The sequence below is a fragment of the Lepisosteus oculatus genome, chromosome 3, assembly GCF_040954835.1.
Source record: "Lepisosteus oculatus isolate fLepOcu1 chromosome 3, fLepOcu1.hap2, whole genome shotgun sequence".
Classification (NCBI taxonomy): domain Eukaryota; kingdom Metazoa; phylum Chordata; class Actinopteri; order Semionotiformes; family Lepisosteidae; genus Lepisosteus; species Lepisosteus oculatus.
In genome coordinates this window covers 29,903,585-29,922,448 of record NC_090698.1, presented here as the reverse complement: position 1 = coordinate 29,922,448, position 18,864 = coordinate 29,903,585, and the positions used below count along the sequence as shown (strand labels likewise).

The 18,864-nt window shown below is 37.1% G+C and overlaps 1 protein-coding gene across 1 annotated transcript in view; it reads right to left on the bottom strand.

The window, feature by feature from the left end:
* The window catches only part of wdr36 (WD repeat domain 36), a 59,348-nt gene extending 41,012 nt beyond the window's left edge, over window positions 1-18,336 (bottom strand). The window contains exons 1-3 of the mRNA XM_015336696.2: window positions 18,053-18,336; window positions 13,981-14,008; window positions 3,093-3,193 (exon numbers count right to left, since the gene is read on the bottom strand). Of these exons, the coding sequence (XP_015192182.2) occupies window positions 3,093-3,193; window positions 13,981-14,008; window positions 18,053-18,208 (285 nt within the window). The 5' untranslated portion in view covers window positions 18,209-18,336. The remainder of the gene's footprint in view (window positions 1-3,092; window positions 3,194-13,980; window positions 14,009-18,052) is intronic.
* Between the last annotated feature and the right edge of the window lie 528 nt (window positions 18,337-18,864).

The following is an 18,864-nucleotide window of genomic DNA, read 5'->3' as shown; positions in this document are numbered from 1 at the left end:
TTGTGTTCTGTATTTACAATATGTAGGGTCACTTGCTTTGTTAAGCGCCTTGAGGCAACCTAGTTGTGACAGGTGCTATATAAAAATAAATTGAATTGAACTTAGATGAAGATCTGATCACAATTTAGGTCAAATATATGCAGATATTTAGAAAATTCAAAAAGGTTCACAAACTTTCTAGCACCACTGTACATCTGAAATTATACAATCTATTAATATGAATGGTCTGCATTAATTTAAAGGGAGAAAAAAATGTGAAACAAAAGCATTTATGGAATGTTCATTCAACAGTTTTTAAGAGATCTGTTTTGAGTTTCAACATCTCAAATAAACCATAGTACATGCAGTGAAAATAATAAAAATGTATTTGGACTTTATACAGTATTCTGTTCCTTTATTTTCTGTACTGTATCTTTTTCATCCTCATATAATGGGAAACATTATTTAAAGGTTGCAATGACAAATATACAGTACCTGACATTTATTTGTCTAGGTTTCTGCTGCTTCTCCAGAGATAAAAGGTCTCATAGTACAAGTTCAAATCTCAAGAGATGAAAAGTATAAAGAAGTCACAAGGGTGACTTTGCAAAATGAGGTGATTAAAATAGAACACCAAATTTAAGCTGGTCACATTTTTATTATCAATGTTCGACATTTGTTTAATAATGAGCAACATTTATGGTTGGAATCCCTGTTAGTGTCAGTTTTCTAACTGTGTACTTGTTATCTTTATCAATAGCAATTCAATCATTCAATAAGATAATAGACAAGGTACCTACCAGAATATACCCCCAAAGACCCCACCCCCAGGAAAAGAAAACACAAAGGAAAGACATTCAAAAGTTACAACAAAAATAGAGAAAAATGTAATCAGCACAAAACAGCTCACTAAACAATTCAGGATAAAAAATGTAGTTGCTTTTAATTCAATGTATAACTAGCTTTTACCGGATAATTGATTTACATACATGCAATTTAGTGCATCTCTGTGTACTAATCTGGAAGTGAGTCATAACTGTAAAAAGAAAGTGGATACAGTGTTATTAAATACTTTCACTCTGGGAAAGACCTGTTACCCTATAAATCTGATATGACTAACACCAAGTAAAAAGGACTTTCGGCCTTTATGTTAATCAAAATGCTGATTCACTTGACCTTTCCCCAAAATAACTCAATAATGTTCTGATAACCCCCTTGTTTATAACTATTTTCTGACTACCTTTTGAGGGAAGATAAGCAGATTACACCTTAAACCTTTGCAAATAGTTTAAGAAAATTGATATTCCACTATTTTACCAAAATACACATGCATCAAAATTACATAAAATATTTAAATATCTTAAATAAAAAATACTCGAGATTTGATTTGCTCAAGAAATCAAATCAGCTGGTTATATCCTAAACATCAGCGAGCTAAAAATTGCTACCTTTATATAAAAATGTGAGAAATGTTGCTTGGAAATCAAAAGCAGTTACAGCCCAAGTGGCCTTTGATCTGAAATGCAGTTTTTGCATGGCAACTCAAATTGAGAGTAAACTACTGCTTTATTTTCTACTATTCAGATTTATCCGCATGCCTTTTGTATTATTTTCCTCACTAACTTGTTTTCATTATGGAGAGTCTGGCTTTCATGATGGAAAAAAAATATGGGATGTTAAATGAAGATAATTTAAAAAAAGAAAAATTCAAAAGAACACAATGCAATTTGCTTAACCCACAAACTGGAGATTATATATATTATATTATATAATGACATAGAACTTTAATTTAGATTAATTTATCTAATCATCCCATCAAAAATCTCAATAGCTCATGTACTTCATGATGCAATCTGCACTGATACGTAGAGTTAACTGCATTCAGACTGTGAGCATTAGGACAGGAAAACACAAGTAAAATAAATAAGAAAACATTTTCATGAATTCACCAAAATAAGAAGTTCCATGGTGTTTCTACAATATAAGAAATCTCAAGTTTATACTCAAGTGTTGAGTAGAGTTCATACAGACCTATAATACTATTGAATAACCAGTAGAAAACAAATACCTTATAGGGGCCGGCTAAAAATCCAACAATAAAAAAAAAAAATTGACTTACATCTTACTTCTGTAGAAAACATGTTTTCATTTTATACACAAATCACACACTAATACACAAGTATCATGCACACAACATATACTGTAGGACATTTTTTGAACCAGCAGTACATGCTCCCTAAGATGTAGCAAAAACCCTTTTACTAATTTCTTTCAGTTTTAAGAGCAACTTTAAACACCTGTTCAGTCTTTAGAGCTGGGTTAGAGCAAACCGATTTCTGAAGAGAATATAATAAACCACACAATCAATCAAACAGCTACACCTGAACTTAAACTACACAAAATAACTGAAATGGTGTTCCATCTGCTGACAAACTAAACAGAATAACTGAATGTCCCATCCACGATTTATGATAAAAATCCAATGTGCCAATGTGAAATAGCCTCTCAAATGAACCCTGACGTATTTCATTCCGAGATTCATACCCTGACGTATTTCATTCCAGGCCTTTGCTCATTTATCTTTGTTTACAGGGAAAAAAATAAAAATATTAAGTTTAATACTCCATACTGCTAAAAAGAACAAATCAATAGGAATTTTAAATAGGATATTCCAGTTAAAGCTCTTGTTTAAGACCATACTGATAGTCATTACTGCAAAGCCATAGAGAAAGGTACACAAGACAATTTCCACAGTGCTACCTTTATTCAGGTGTTCTTATATTTATTGTGATGATTAATAACAGTCTACAGAATTTTAAATAATTCACCCGTGTATTGGTGGAATTCCCACTCAAGGCATCTTTTTTCCTCATTCCTTCAATAGGGATTTCTGAAAAGTAATTTCTAGCTCACTTTAAAAGGAATAAAGGGCAGTGAAACAATACCATACGTGTGTCGTATCAACACAATTAAGATATACTAAAAAATGTTTGTGTTAGCACTCAGACTCAGAATTCAAAACAGAGGTTTTAGTGATATAAATCACTTCGTTGCTATGATTTAGGTTTGAAAACAAAGTCACATCTCTGAGAGGAACAAAAAAACAAGCTTACCTCTTTGTTCCTGGCAAATGCAGATACCAGCTTTCCATGTGCAACAAATACCAACATACGATCTGCAGCCAAAGACGAGATGTCCTCTGGGAGTGCATTGCCTGAGAAAATCAAGGATTATCTTTCCTTTTTCAAAAGTTTCTAGTTTGTGCCATTCCACAGGCACAGAATCACACTTTATAAACAAAACTAAAACCTGCAAAATAGCTAATTAAAAGCATGCAAAGGAACAAGTAAAGGTTTATTCCAAGCTGAAAATAGAAGAAAAGAAACACAATGTTTCAGCCTTGCAGCTTTCTACGGGTTGTGTTTCTTGCTTTCTCTTTTCACCATGGAATAAACCTTTACCTGTTCCACGTGGAAGCAAGCCTGACAACATAACTGTAGATTTGAACAGCCAATGCAACCTTTTATTTGGCTAAATCTCTGACTTCATTTACAGCTAACAAAGGTTAGCTTTGTTAACCTTGTTAACCCCCAATTTCATAGTCCCAGTTTACAAAACTACCATTTTACAAGACAAGTTTTACCTTGATCATGGAGACTGGACAAAAAAATGGCCAATCCAGCCAGGCAAAAACCCTTACCTTCAAATCTGTCTGTACTAATTTCACTTAAAAATTAAAATAAGGGCCTTACATTTAAAAATGCATTTGGTACGTTAATTTTTTAACAAGAAAAGATAACTGGGAATTCTGCCTTCAATTATTCACCGATTTCTAAGAGCGCCTCCTATTGTCTCACCTAAAGTCAACACAAGGCTCAGGTATAATTAAATACATAAAAGGCAGCCACCTGTTTTAATAATAATGAAAACCATGGAAGGGGAATTAATTATATAGTAAATTTGTATGTAAAATATAAACACATAAACAATGCTTGGACCTTCAAAACTCATTTTCAAGTATGTATTTTGTATTTGTAAATAAGATCAACTTTAAATTGAATCGGTCATTATCGACATGGAGTTCTTATTTTCATGGCCATCAAACAAAAGTCTCTCTCAAACAGAGTAAATACCAGTTTCACCATAAACAGCAGAATACACAGTTAGGCTGTTAGTTTAATAAACACTTAGGAATTTCTATTACCTGACATGCCTGGAACATTTAAAATTTACCTCTATTCGTGTAGAAATATATCTTACATCATATACCTCAGTAGGCATCTAATGTCTGATCTTTTCATTCTATAGCATTAGTCAGAATTTAATAAGTACCTTCTTTCATTTCTTTTTGATGTATGGTTACTATGTCGTGTGGGGCTATTCAGGAATGGGTATTGCTATATCTGCCTATGCGAAATTGCTGCAGAAACTTTTATTTTTAGTTTCTCTTCCAGATGTCCTTAAATTTACAGATCATTCCCTCTCAGTGGAAGAAATCCACCATTATTCCTATTCCTAAAACTGCCAAGCCTAGTAGCCTTAACAGCTACAGGCCTGTTGCCATCACATCTCTCCCAGCAAAAACTCTTGAGAGAACAGTGAAGCAACACATCACAAAGAGCATACAAGCCCTCACTGACCCCCTGCAATATGCACACAGGGAAAGGAGGGGAGTAGATGATGCAATACACACATTGTTAAATCTGGTCTATCATCATCTGTACAAACCAGGGACCTCTGTAAGGATTTTATTTGCTAGCTTCTCCTCTGCTTTCAATGCAATACAACCACTGTTGCTTGCACAGAAACTCAAAGTACTTCAATCTGAATTGTTAGTAGATGGTTGCTAGACTTCCTAACTAACAGGTCTCCACAGGTCAAATTGGAGAAGTGCTTATCTGACATTCACTACACATCAATTGGATCAACACAGGGCTGTGTTTTGTCCCCTCTGTTGTACATTTTGTACACTAATGATTGCATAAGCAAACACACAGATAGACATCTCATTAAGTTTGCTGATGACACAGCCCTGGTCAATTTATTTAAGGACGCAGAATACCATCATGGGCCCATTCTAAATGATCTTACTAACTGGTGCAACAAGTTCTCCCTAAATTTTTTAAAAACAAAGGACCTGGTTATTGATTTTAGGAAAAATACTACACCCCTTCAGCCCACTGTAACTGATGGTCAGCCTGTTGAAATTGTCGATGACAAGTACTTGGGACTGGTCATTGACAAAAACCTAAATTGGGACAAATGTTGAGACTATCTATAAAAAAAAAGGTCAACAGAGACTTTTCTTTCTTAGAAAACTCAGCTACTTTAAGGTAGATAAACTAAGAAATTGTAATAGGCTGGGTAAATTAGTGAATATAAGTGGCAAAATAATCAAATCTACTTAAGCATCCTTTACAAATGTAGGGTGACTAAGAAAGCCAAAAGCATTATGGAGTGTGTCTCACCCCCTCCATTGTGAATTTACACATCTCCTTTCTGAATTTTGTAAAACCAACAGACTCAGGAAATCTTTAATTCCCACTGCAATTACACTCCTAAACAATGCAAAGTAACTACCTTGTCTCTTGATTCTTGTCTTCTGTAACACTACTATATTCTCTGACTGTGGCTTAAAATAAATTTCCCCTAGGGGACAATAAAGCTTGAATTGAAACTGTAAACTTGGACAAAGTAAAGGCTGACTCAATCACTCCCCATTATAAGCAGTTTCTGGATTACTAACAAGTGTGTGTGAGAGGTCACAACTGAACAATCTCACACTGGCGTTAACTAATGTGGTTTAAATACCACATGGGTAAATAGCAGCACCATAACCTGTATAGCCTCTTCAGATCCAGTTGTGCCAGGGAGCCCAAAGAGAACAAAATGGCAAAGGAACCTGTAAGCAAGTTCAGCCAGACACTACCATCACTCCCTGGCCAAGCTCCTCCCTTCTTCTCACCCACCTCCTGCTCTCATCACTCACACCCTACTCTTGGACTTTCACTTCTCTCTGCTACTTATCAAGACCTACTCCTCAGTTCCGGTTATCCGCACCCCTCACAACTGATTTCATGCTGCACCTAATCCGACCAATTTCCTTACACCTGTCTCATATGTCGAAGCCTTGCATCATTTCTAGCCAACAGGCTGGAAAACCGATTTCCTATCCAACAGAGTGAGGGAGGCCTGGAGAGGGCCAATGAGATGAATCTTTTCTTCAACAGATTCGATACAGGGTCCACTGTCCATTCACCTCACTGGCCTTCACCCCAGACACCCTCTTCATGTCCTCAGTCACCCCATGATGTGATCCCTCCTACTCCTACTCCATCTTCCCCTGCCCTCCTCGGCCTATCCATCACAGCTGACCAGGTCAGAAGGGAGTTGAGGAGACTCCATGCAGGGAAGGCAGCGTGTCCTGACGGTGTCAGCTCCAGGGTGCTAAAGATCTGTGCGGGCCAACTGGGTGCAGTACATCTTCAACCTCAGCCTCAGATTAGAAAAGGTTCCGATGCTCTGGTAGACATCTTGCCTGGTGCCACTACCCAAAAAGGGGCACCCTAAAGTCTTGAATGACTACAGACCAGTGGCACTTACATCACACCTAATGAAAACTCTGGAAAGGCTTGTACTGGACCACCTCAGAACCCTGGTGAGTACAGCACTGGACCCCCTGCAGTTCGCCTACCGGTCACACCTGGGAGTGGAGGATGCAGTCATCAATCTGCTACACAGAGCTAACTCTCACCTGGAGAAGACAGGGAGCATTGTGAGAGTTATGTTCTTTGACTTCTCCAGTGTCTTTAACACCATCCATCCACCTTTACTGAGAGATAAGCTAAGGGCGGCGCAGGTGGACACTCCCCTGCTGTCCTGGGTTATAGACTATCTGACCTGCAGGCCACAGTACGTACGGCTACAGAGCTATGTGTCCGAACAGATTGTTAGCAGTACTGGGGCTCCACAGGGGACTGTCCTTGCTCCATTCCTGTTCACCTTTTACACCTCTGACTTCAGGTACAACTCTGAGACATGTCATCTGCAGAAGTTTTCAGATGACTCTGCAACTGTGGGGTGTATTAGAGAGGGGAGGGAGGAGGAGGAATATAGGAGCTTGATTACCAGTTTTGTGGAGTGGTGTCATCTTAACCATCTCCAGCTTAACACCAGCGAGACCAAATAAATTATCTTTTACTTTCTAAGGAATAAGTCTCCGCTGAACCCTGTTTCCATCCAGGGTGAGGACATAGAGGGCGTACATTCCTACAAGTACTTAGGGGTACACCTGGATGATATGCTGGAGTGGTCTGGTAACACTGACGCCCTGTACAAGAAAGATCAGAGCCAACTCTATTTTCTTAGGAGACTCAGGTCCTTTGGTGTGTGTGGAACACTGCTACACATTTTTTATGAATCAGTGGTGGCGGCGGCCATCTTCTACGCTGTTGTGTCCTGGGGCACCAGCATCATGACAAAAGATGCAAATAGGCTCAATAAACTTATCAAGAAGGCTAGCACTGTGTTGCGGATGAGCCTTGACCCCATGGAGGTGGTGGCTGAGAGGAGAATGCTGACCAAGCTTACAGCCATCATGAACAACACCTCACATCCACTTCATGGCACTGTTACTGGGCAGCGGAGCACATTTAGCAATAGACTGCTCCAGCTATGGTGTTCAAGGGAACGTTTCCGCAGGTCTTTCCTCCCGGCGGCTGTCAGGGTGTATAACACTGCCCTGGGCTAGGACTGTTAGCCCTTCATTTGCTCCTCTATGGACAGCATGTTTACTCCATTGTACTTTTTGGACAATCAGTCTGTATAAACCTATGCACATTTTACACATATTTTATTGTTTTTACAGTGACTATGATCAGCACATTTTGCACACACCTATGTATTTATTTATTTTTATTTATTTTGTTGTCTTTTGTTTTATAACTATTCTGATGTCTGTTTTGCTTGTCTTGGGCTGAACTGCTGTAACACATCAATTTCCCTACGGGATTAATAAAGTATTATCTATCTATCTTCACTACACATCAGGACTCTCACTGAAACCAGGATCTCCCCTGATAAGTCCACCCTGCTGCCTGCATCTTATCTCATAGTCCCTGTGCTTTTGGACAGCACAGCAAGACTGGATTCCTACTCTCTCCCTCCTGGCAGCTCCATCTTTGCCTCTTTTTTACTCTGACATAATCATTTTGAGTTTGAAGTAACTGTCCCCTCACAGCTACTTATCATCATCATTTACCACCTTCCTTGTCGGCTCACTAATTTTCTTGATAAGTCGTGATTTCCTTTCCTCCCTTCCCTTTCCGTCTACCGATCATCAAGCCTCTTCAGAGAATTAGGTTTCTTGAGACGCTGGTGTGCCCCTGAAAATCTAGGTAAGTCTTATTATTGGACCAAATGGTAGCCTTCTTCAGAGTTTTGATTTAGAAGCCGTCCCTTATTACCCGCAACCGGTTTCAAATAACACTATGAATAGAACAGAAATTCTTCCAATACAAATATTCACACATTTCAGAGATGTATTTTCAGAAATGTAAGCAATCCTGGCCGCGGGATTTGAACCGGCAACCTTGCAGCCACAGGCGCAGATCCTTAGCCACAGTGCCACCGCTCCACCAAAAAGTGTTAAAGTAAAAAACTATTTTATATATATTTCAACAGTGAAGTGGTAATATTCTGTTATAATTCAAATGTGTCCATGATATTTTTTTTATATCGTAAGAGACTATACTCATAAGGTAATAGATTTAAAAACTGCCACAGTTCCAGCCATAATGTAAATGGTGTAGTAAACTGATATTTTCTGTTTAATTACTACATGGGGCTTCACAAAAAATAGTACTTTATTATTGTGAAAAAATGAATCTGTATTTGTATATGAATCGTCCATTTTTCTTGACCTTTTGCTGCTATCCATTTTCAAAAGCTGAGAATTTCTATCTTAGTTGTATATGCATGCTATTATTATTACTGTTACTGATGTCAATTTAAAAGGGATGCTGAGGAGAGAAAAAAAGTACTGTTGTTTCTGTAAAGATATCATTTTTTACAATAATGTGATAGCATTACAGCACTAAAAATGTGAATACATTGATTCAATTTGCTGTCAAAAAGGAATCAAATGTTTTGAAGGGGCAAAGTACCCTCCATATTACTCTAGCTAGTGATCTGAACATCCAATATTTAGCCCTGACTACCTGCAACCCAAACACCAGCATGCAAGCCTGCTGCTTTATTCCTGCAAGCTTTTAAAACTGTATCATCAGTAGATTCAGCATTACAGTCTGAACCCAGCAAACACCTACAAAACTTAGTCTAGATCCAGTTTTGCAAAGTGCCAAGCACAGTGGAATACTGGATGGTCATGTATTGCATTTAAAACTATGGAATAAGAATGCAAGATTAAGTTCATTCGTCCAAACCAGACAAGAAAGAACTCTGTGTTCATGGCTATGGAGAGACTTCCAGACGCACTGAAAGAACTGGAAGAGAGGGCCATCAGGCATGTGTGTAAAGCACTCAAAGCTAATCTGCAAGAAGCATTTCTATGCAAATAGGTTGATAATGTTGTATTTATAAACTTTCCTTTATAGTCAAAGATGTTTAAAGGTGGCTTTCTAGACAGCTAAGAGATGTTTATAAATAATATATAAATGTAGAGTGATTCATTTTTTATTTATAAATAACATGTTTTTCTTTACTACTTAAATTTTAACTCTCCCATGATAGTTGAATGTGGTCACTTCCACACAGAACTATGTTTTCACAAAGCATTTAACTTCTGAACAATATGAATACATTCAAAATACATTTAAAAATTAGTGCTTGCCTAATTTATCACAGGTTCCATTTTACATTACAGTGCTAAGGGCTAGAGCAAATTTATGTGCAGACTGAATTACACCAGGTCAGATTTACAGTTGACATTCCACATTATATGGACATATATTGTATAGAAAAAAAGATGCCAAGATCTGAGAGCTAAATGGCACTCAGTCATTTTATAATGTAATTACCTTAGCCTTATAATGGTCAAGGAATATCAGGATTTTGTACATGTTTTAGTAAGTATACAAACGGTTTAAATTTACAGTACAGGTCTGGTCTGCACCTGGTAGCAGATGGAGCTCTTACTAGACCCCCTTGAACCATAACATAACTCCAATAAGGAGGATTTTGTTTGCTTCTAAGAAGTCCTCCTGCACACAAGAAAGTTGTGGACAGTTTAAAGGATATTTGGCCTGTTCCCCAGACTACAGGGATCTGCCAAGTTTCCCACAATCAGGGAGGTCTCCATCAGGGCCAACACTCCTCTACCTGCCTCTTTAGTGCTGCTGGGTTCTGATTTAACCCAATGAGACCAGGACCAGACTCTGACCGTTTTGATTACCAACAGTTACTGAAGCTGAACAATAGGTATTGTAACAGTAATAAAAATATGCCTTTTGAGTGTAAAACAATAAAGAGGTTATTAATTTGACTCATCTCAGTGTATTGTTGCAACTCATATTCAGATGCATTAACCAGAAGAATAATGGGAATATCCAAGCAATAGCATCTCACATTTTAAACATCTGAACCAAAAATTGTTTCATTGTTTTATTTATGGATAACGACTGTGACAATAATTTAAATTTCTGATCTGTGACTTAACTGTAACCACAGATGTGTGTAAAACAGTAGTGCTGCTAATAAACATACCCGTTTTTTTTTACTTCTGATACATGAGTACAGTTAAGAGCCGATACTTTTGTACTATCACTTAGGTAGTTCTAAAGGAGGAAACTTTTACTTAATTGAATATTTTACAAAGTTATCAAACTTTTACTCAGTTAACATATTTGAATGTTTTTTACACCCGTGTGTATTTTATATTTTCATGAAAATGGCTGTTCATGCAAATATTGTGATCTGTGGGAAAATGGTTAAACACCGGTATATCTATAGAATTGGAGCAACCAGCTCCCCTTGCGACCACAAGAGGAAGCTGGGCAAGAAGGCTTCCAGAAGGAAGTTTGAGTCTGTAGTGGGTCTAAGTTCTATGTGCAAAGCAAAAAAATCCTATTTACAGTTGTGTAAAAGTCAATTTTTTTCTTTTCACAGCTTGCATCAAATACAGTTTACAAGCCATCACAACCCTATCACATGGGTGATGAAATCCTGAAGCAAGATTACACCACTTTCAAAAACCACCTTTCTAATCATAACCACTCAGCTGTGCTACTTCCTCTCCTGCTGTCCACTCGACTTCTGCCATTCCCCATCTCGGCCTGCTCACAAAGCTTGATGAGGTCAGCTTAGTTTAATTTTCTGCGGGGACTGACCCTTTTGTCCAAACCCCTTGTCTCATGCCTTTTGAGTATTCAGATAATTCAGATCTCCAGTCTCCTTTCGCTCCTAATTCTTCCATTACACTCCCCCTGCCAGAGCTTCCTCCACACTCACAAACTGACACTTTCTCTAAATTTATAAGACATTCAGTCACTTCCACTTCTCAGTGCCCTGTTCCTCTTATCTCTTATCCTGCATGCTCCTTTCCCATTCCTTTGATCTACTCTACACTCCCCTGGCCACATCCAAGCAACCCTAAGAGGAGAATAAATGGAGGTCTAAACTGTCTTCTCTCTTCCTTTCCTCGAGCTCTCATTACCGTCAAACACTCCTAGTATTAATAATCCAGTCTTCTAAAAAATCCATACAATCTCCTCCCCACCTTCTTATCCCTTCTCAAAAGTCCTTTCCCTTCGTTTTTATCAGACGCTAACTCTACTTGCTTCAGCTGCTTCACTGACATCTGCTCTCATTTGTCTTAATCCTACTTGACTGCCACCTTTGACACTGTGGAGCACACTTTCTGTCAACACCTGACATTGGGAAACTTGGCACTACTTACACCAGTAGTGAAGAAGGCTCCACAGCCAAAACGGTGTGTTTCTTTGCCTCTCTTTTCAGCATGGAATAAACCTTTACTTGTTCCTTTGCAGCCTACGCAGGCTGAAGCAGCTACCTACTTGAACTATATTTCTCTATACCTCTATTTCTCAACCTGTCTGCTTCTCCAGATTCCAATCCCCTAACACCCTTGGTCTATTCATTCTCCACCATGGCTCCATCTCACCACCGTTTGAGCTCTTTTCATGATTCAACTGCTTTGACAGTAGAGACCTCTTTCAACCTTCAATAAACACTTACCCCCACAAGAATCTACACTCTGCTCAAAGGACTCTTCTTTACTATAATAGGTTTACTGTAAATTTCCTTAACTACAAGCTGTTTACTGCTCAATGGAAACACTGCTTTCACAACACTATGCATTGCACAAGAACTTCTTACATTATTCTTTGTTTACTGTATTTGAATGATTTGTTTTTGGTATTTACTTATGCATATTACTGTTGTTATTATTATGTTTTGTATTTCACCCTGTATAAGAGTGTCTGCTAATCAAATACATATTGATCTGTAAGAGTCTGACATAATTCCATGTTCCCAAAAAAAAGTTATTATCCACTGTCCATGGCAAATAATGCTAAAAATATATATATATTTTCCTTTATAACCCACTGGAAAAACGTTGCAAAAGTTTTTTGTAGTTTGACATAAAAAATGGAACTTTTAGGTGTAAATGCAAAGTGTTATTTCTAACACAAACCCAACAACTCTCAGTTAACACCCTCCCTACTGTCAAGCATGCTTGTGGCAGCATGACGTTATGGGGCTGCTCCTTATCAGCAGAACCTGGAAAATGTGTGACTGGAGGGAAAAGCTGGATAAATTAGGAATACTTGCTTCAGTCTGCTACAGAGCTAAAGCTGGATAGATTCAAAGTACAAGGTGGAAATTACACTCAAGTGACAAAATGTCCATAACCTGCCTTTCAAAGTCCTCCCTTGAATCCATTTTAGTACTTGAAATCTGTTATCTATTAGAAACCCCAACCAGCATAAAAGAGCTTGAGCAACTTTGCAAGGAAGAATGGGTAAAAATTGTTTCATGTGGCTGTTCAAAGTTGACACTTGTACAAAAAAAGTGTAGCTGTAAGTGCTGTCAAAGTTGATTCCATCAAGTGTTGACCCAAGACGAGGTGAATACTTATGCAATCAACATACTTATAGTATGACATCTCCACATCACCACAACACTTCTAGCTTATTTTGCTGTCCATCAAAACCATAAATACATCTTTAATAATTAAACTGCTGTAAAAATATTAATTATTTACTAATGACTAATAAAAGTAATTCAGTCAAACACTTTGAATATTTAAAGATACCGCATTAGGAGTAATACAGCTTAACCCATTTAATATTATAAGAAAAAACTAAATATGGTAACAAACATGTATACTTAATGTTCTTATAGTTTCTAGCCTATTAAATAAACTTTGATGTACAAAATAAACCAATTTAAAAAAACGTATTGCTTATAAGAGTAATTATATATCTGATTTTTCCATATCATCAAAGAGACATATCATCACTTCACTTTCAATAACTGCTTATCCAACTGAGGGTAAATGAGGGTCATGGCGGCCCAGAGCCCATCTTTGGAATAATTCAGCACAAGGCAGAATACACTCTGGACAGGACACAAAGTACATCATAGGGTACAAACAGACAGAAACATGCTCACTCACACACCAGGGCAAATTTTACCAGATGCCAATTGACATACCAGTATGTATTTAGACTATGGGAGGAAACCAAGCACCCAGAAGAAACCCACACAAAATGGAGAAGAACATGCAAACTCCACAAAGACACCATCCCTCAATTGAGAATTGAGCCCAAGGTCCCAGAACTGTGAGGCAGCAATGCTAATCACTGTGCCACCCAAGACATACTGTAGCATGCTTGAAAAAGGAGTGTTGTGGTGGAGGAGTGACAAATGGCATGAAAAATATGTCAATACACAGCACCAGCCACACCAAACTCAAGGGAAATTAACTGATGAACAGAAGACAAAATGGCATTTACTTACTAACGGCAACAATTCCAAGTTTCTTGACCTATTGGCAAAAGAAAAAAGTAAAAAAAATGTTACAAACTGAACATTCAGAAGCATTGCCATTCTGGTATCTCTAATACAATTTGTGATGAAAACACTGTAATGTGGTTTAACTGGTATCAGTTTTCTATATTTTTTTGTCAATCAAAAGCATGGCAAATCCTTTACCCTTTATGGCCTGATTTTCTGTTTTGGGGTAAAAAGTCATATACTGTATGCCACTATATACATCTTTGTATCTTTGGCTTTGGCTATTTGGGAGATAAACTCTGGTCAGCATCCACCTCAATTCTGCAGTCTAACGTCTAAAAATGTTCCCTTCTTTCTCCATGAAGCCCAAATTCATATTTTTTTCTACTGGTGGGACTTTCAAGTCATCACAAGATATAAAGAGGTAAAGTATTAGACATTGGCTCATTAAATTTGCATTTTTTTAAAATTGTATCATTTGTGTAGGTATGACATCCATGAGAAGCTGCCCTTGAGAATCTTAATTGAATCACACGTCTGCCCATTTTACCTTCTCTTTACACTGTGTGATATATGACATATGAAATATCTGATACAGGCATTTAACATTAAATTACAACCGTTTTTGTGCAATATATGCCAGGGACCTGTGCAATACTTTCATATTTATATTGTGCAATACGACTTTTTGGTGTACTGTTCTGTTCTTTGTGTGTTCTGGACTGTGAGTAACTCTTAGTGCACTTCTCACTGTACTGATTGTATTGTATAGATTGTATTATTATTATTATTGTATCATTAGTTACACTGTTGCTGTGATGTCCGTGTTAAGCTGCTGTTGCACTGCAATTTCCCTCACAGGATCAATAAAGTATCTATCTAGTCAGTCTCAAGACTTTAAATATTTTACTTTTTAAAATAATTTACATAATGGCTTTTAAAGGAACAGTGTTTTTTATTAATACAATAATTTATACATCTTAGCATTTAAGTTTAAAACAATATCTCGAGGTGTGGTAATACAGATTCCCAACACAAAGCTGTATGACCCTTTTTTAAAGTTAACTTTGCATAGCAATCCAATGTAAAACTGACAACGTAGGAAAAATATTTAAACCTTACACATTCACTTAATCATTCATAAGACCATTATAAAATGCAGAAGATAAGAGTAAAGAAGGAAAATCTGTGCCCCTCTATGAAGTTACGAAGCCATGTTGTTGAAATTAAGATCCGGCTTTTGTCAAGTAAAGTCTGGGTGAGATCTCTCACTCAATTAGCTATTGAAAGACCATATGCGTTAAATGGCCCATAATTTCCTCCTTTCTTTATTAACTATTTCTGCACTTCAATTTAATATTAGTTTTATTTCCGTCCTTTATAAATATCAAATGCTGAGGGCCAGCACAGAGTCACAATAACCTCAAGAAGTGCCAGTGTCACCAAAAACACAAAAAAGAGGGAAGTAGTAGTAATCAGAGACTGTGCTTGGGAATACTGTTAGTAAGCTATACAGCAAAGACCCTAAGTGTGTGCTGTCTAAATAGGTTCAAATCCAAGTAAAATTATATTTTATTATAATATAAAATAACTTTTATATACAAAAGAACTTTCTTCTCAATTACTTATGTTTCTAAAACATTTAATGTATCTAGTACCACAGTCACAAAGTCAAACTTAATAGCAAATTTAATGGCAAGTACCAAGTCTCCATTGAAGTAATGCATTTTGCATTTTATTACACTTCCATCTTCTGACCTCAGCCATTAATGTAGAAATGACTGACTGTTTGTGCTTGTTGTTGGAGATAAATCTATTAACATTTTAATGGATTTCCCCTGACCGACCGCAGCCTCATATTGAAACCCTTTAAATCTAAAAAATCTCAATGATATTAAGATAAATTTGGTCTTGAGTTGCCAGGAATGTAAACTTCAAAAGATACATTAATTTTAAAACTAATGACCACTAGCATAAAATACCTTATGTTAAATTTCCCCTCAGTTTTTATTCTTTGATTAACTGGAAGGGTGCAAATATGTGTACAAAAGATTTTGCGGTCAGAGAAGAAATAATTCTAATGGCTGATGGGAACATATATTGAGCAAAGTACTGGCAAATCTTTGAGGATACCTGCGACCTCGTACCAAAGATAATACTAGAGTGGCTTAAAAATAAGACAGTGAATGTCTTGAAAGTGAAAATTAAATACTTAATACGATTGAGAATCTGTGGAAAGCCTGATAGCCGCTGTCCATAAGTATCGATATCCATTCCCAACCAACATAAGAAAACTTGAGCAAATCAGTCAAGAATAATGGGCAAATGCTGCTCCAAGCAGGTGATTAAATCTAGTAGAAACCTAGCTCAAAAGACTTGCATCTTTAAGAGTTCATTGGTCTGAGTAATTTAGCAATCAGCCTATTTCTCTTAGTTGTTCCTGACATTTACTGTAACGTGGCCTCATACAGCTTCAGCTTGAGAATTCAGGTTTTGATTAAAATTATTTTTGTAAAAAATATGTAAGCATCATTTTGTAATATTAAAAAATGGGAAACCACATAGTGGGACTTGCAAGGAATTGGAATCGTAACATGTTGTTCGCCTTCTTACTTGCTCTCCCTTACTGTCTAGGAGTTGTAAGACCCTAATTTTTCCCACAAGTAGTCTCTTCCATCTCAGTTTTTCCCATTTCCTGGAGGAGAGACTTAGAAAAACTCAGCTGCTGCTCTAAGTAATGTTAAGGGACCAGTAGGTGGCACTCTTCCCTCTAAGTCTGGAGTTCCAAAAAAACAAACATCCCAGCATTGCCACAGGGACACTGTGCTGCACAGAAAGTCATCCTTCGGATGAGCCATCAAATAAAGATCCTCTTTTATTTATTAAAGACACCACAGTTTGTAAGAGTGTTAACCCTTATGACTTAGTGCTAGTCAAGAATGCAATTTCAACATCTGGCCTACCTAAAGCACATGTCACACAAGTGGGTCATTCAAGGGCTTTCCCTGGTTTCTGGAAAATGGATGTGGGAATAAGGGGGGACAGGAGAGACTGAGATGGGTAACAAGGACAAGAAAAATGTGAAAAAGTGCAAGAGGGTGAAAGGGGGAAGAAAGAGGTTTTAATCCCAGAGATAAATTACAGAAGTGTGGAAGGCTAAAATCTGTGAATAGAAGAAATGAGTTGATCATTGAGAGGTATGAACCCAATTTAAGGATATTGTGGGGTTTCTGATATCTTTCTGAATTAGGAGCTGAATCCCTGGGAATGGACAGATCAGTTAGTGCAATCATAACCATGAGAGGTAGAATGTGGAATTGCTGGCGTTCGGAGATCACACCAAATAATATTTACACATACCTACACAAATGAAGTTTGTGAGCGATTATTAACATGCAAATGAACCGCGTGAAATATGTAACCACTTCATCTGTTTGGACAGCATAATTTAAAAAATCAATTATGACCAGAGATGTAGCGTTCCAGATAAGATAAACAATCCCCTTCGTATCACGATTTCATGCAGTTCTTCAAAAATTAAGATATCATGCAGCTTTTTCGATTTGGCTTCGTTTCTCAAAAAGATGGCTTTAGATGTTAATGTAATCGTAGAATTAATCATGCATAATCCACATTCACCAAAGATGTTTTTCATGTTACAACAGGTTTTAATTTCGAAAATGTTCTTATTTGTAAGAACGTGTGCGATAATATAGATGCTGTGCCTTAGATAACATCACAGAAACTCAGACTGAGATGGACCTCTTGGTAACCGATGTAAAAAAAAAACTCCTTGAGGTGTTTCTTGAGAATCATAATCTGATTATCGCCTCTTTCCAAACCGCATTACATTATGATTCGGGTTAAAAAAATAGCCAAAACTATTTACATATATACTATATTTATATTACTATTACAAGAAAAATCTAGACACAATACTGATGTACTGAAACTAATAACACGCCGTTTTACGTATTTCACCCAAAGCCTTTCTTGACCTAAATATCAAGTTTCTCCGCCTCAACATTTTAAATATTTTTATTTCCAAGTTTATATACAACAGTATTGCACTCACGTTGTAAGTATGGAAGCATTTTCCCACAGCAGTGACCACGTAGAACTCCCGGTGCTTTTTATGGTAGCGCACCACGTGGGGAAGGTGGTTGGAATAAAGTCCCAGAGCCCTGAACCCAGAAAATAGAGCGCTCCCTTTCTTATTTGCGACAGACATAATACACAACTGTAACTGTAACGGACAATCTCAATTATCTGTGTATCCTAATTAAAATTAAAATTTGTTTCCACTCGAAAACTGAAGCCTGTATCTCATGAGGATTCCATGCTGCTTCCGAAACAAGCGTGTCACGAAAAAACAGTTCCTGTAGCTCCCTTGAATCATAAATATTTAGTTCCTACTTTAAAATGGTTGTAGATCCACCGCTTTCATTGAAGTGCTTGATTAATTGATTAAAGCTAGTTTTATGTAAAAAGTATTCATTATATACATGATGTTTTATGTATAAGAATATTTAGTTTTTAATGGATCAAAGAGATGGTAATTTATTTTTTTCAAACATAACTGCCAGGTAAATATATTTCCTTTTGCCCCTGTGCTATTAATGCCTCCTAATTCCGGTTTATTGTTACTGAGATACGTTTCTGATACGTCTAGTAAACTCTTTTCAGAATCTTTATTAAATACACTCGAAAAATGTGTTTCCATGTTCTCTGAAACGTATGGTGTTCTTAATGAACCGTCAGAAAAGAAAGCATGTGTGCCAGTTCTGATTACTTTAAATTTACTGAGTTGATACGATGACGTTATAACCACTGTGCCACTCCCAGCTATGATATTTCAGTTTAATTTTTCAATATACTGTATAAGTT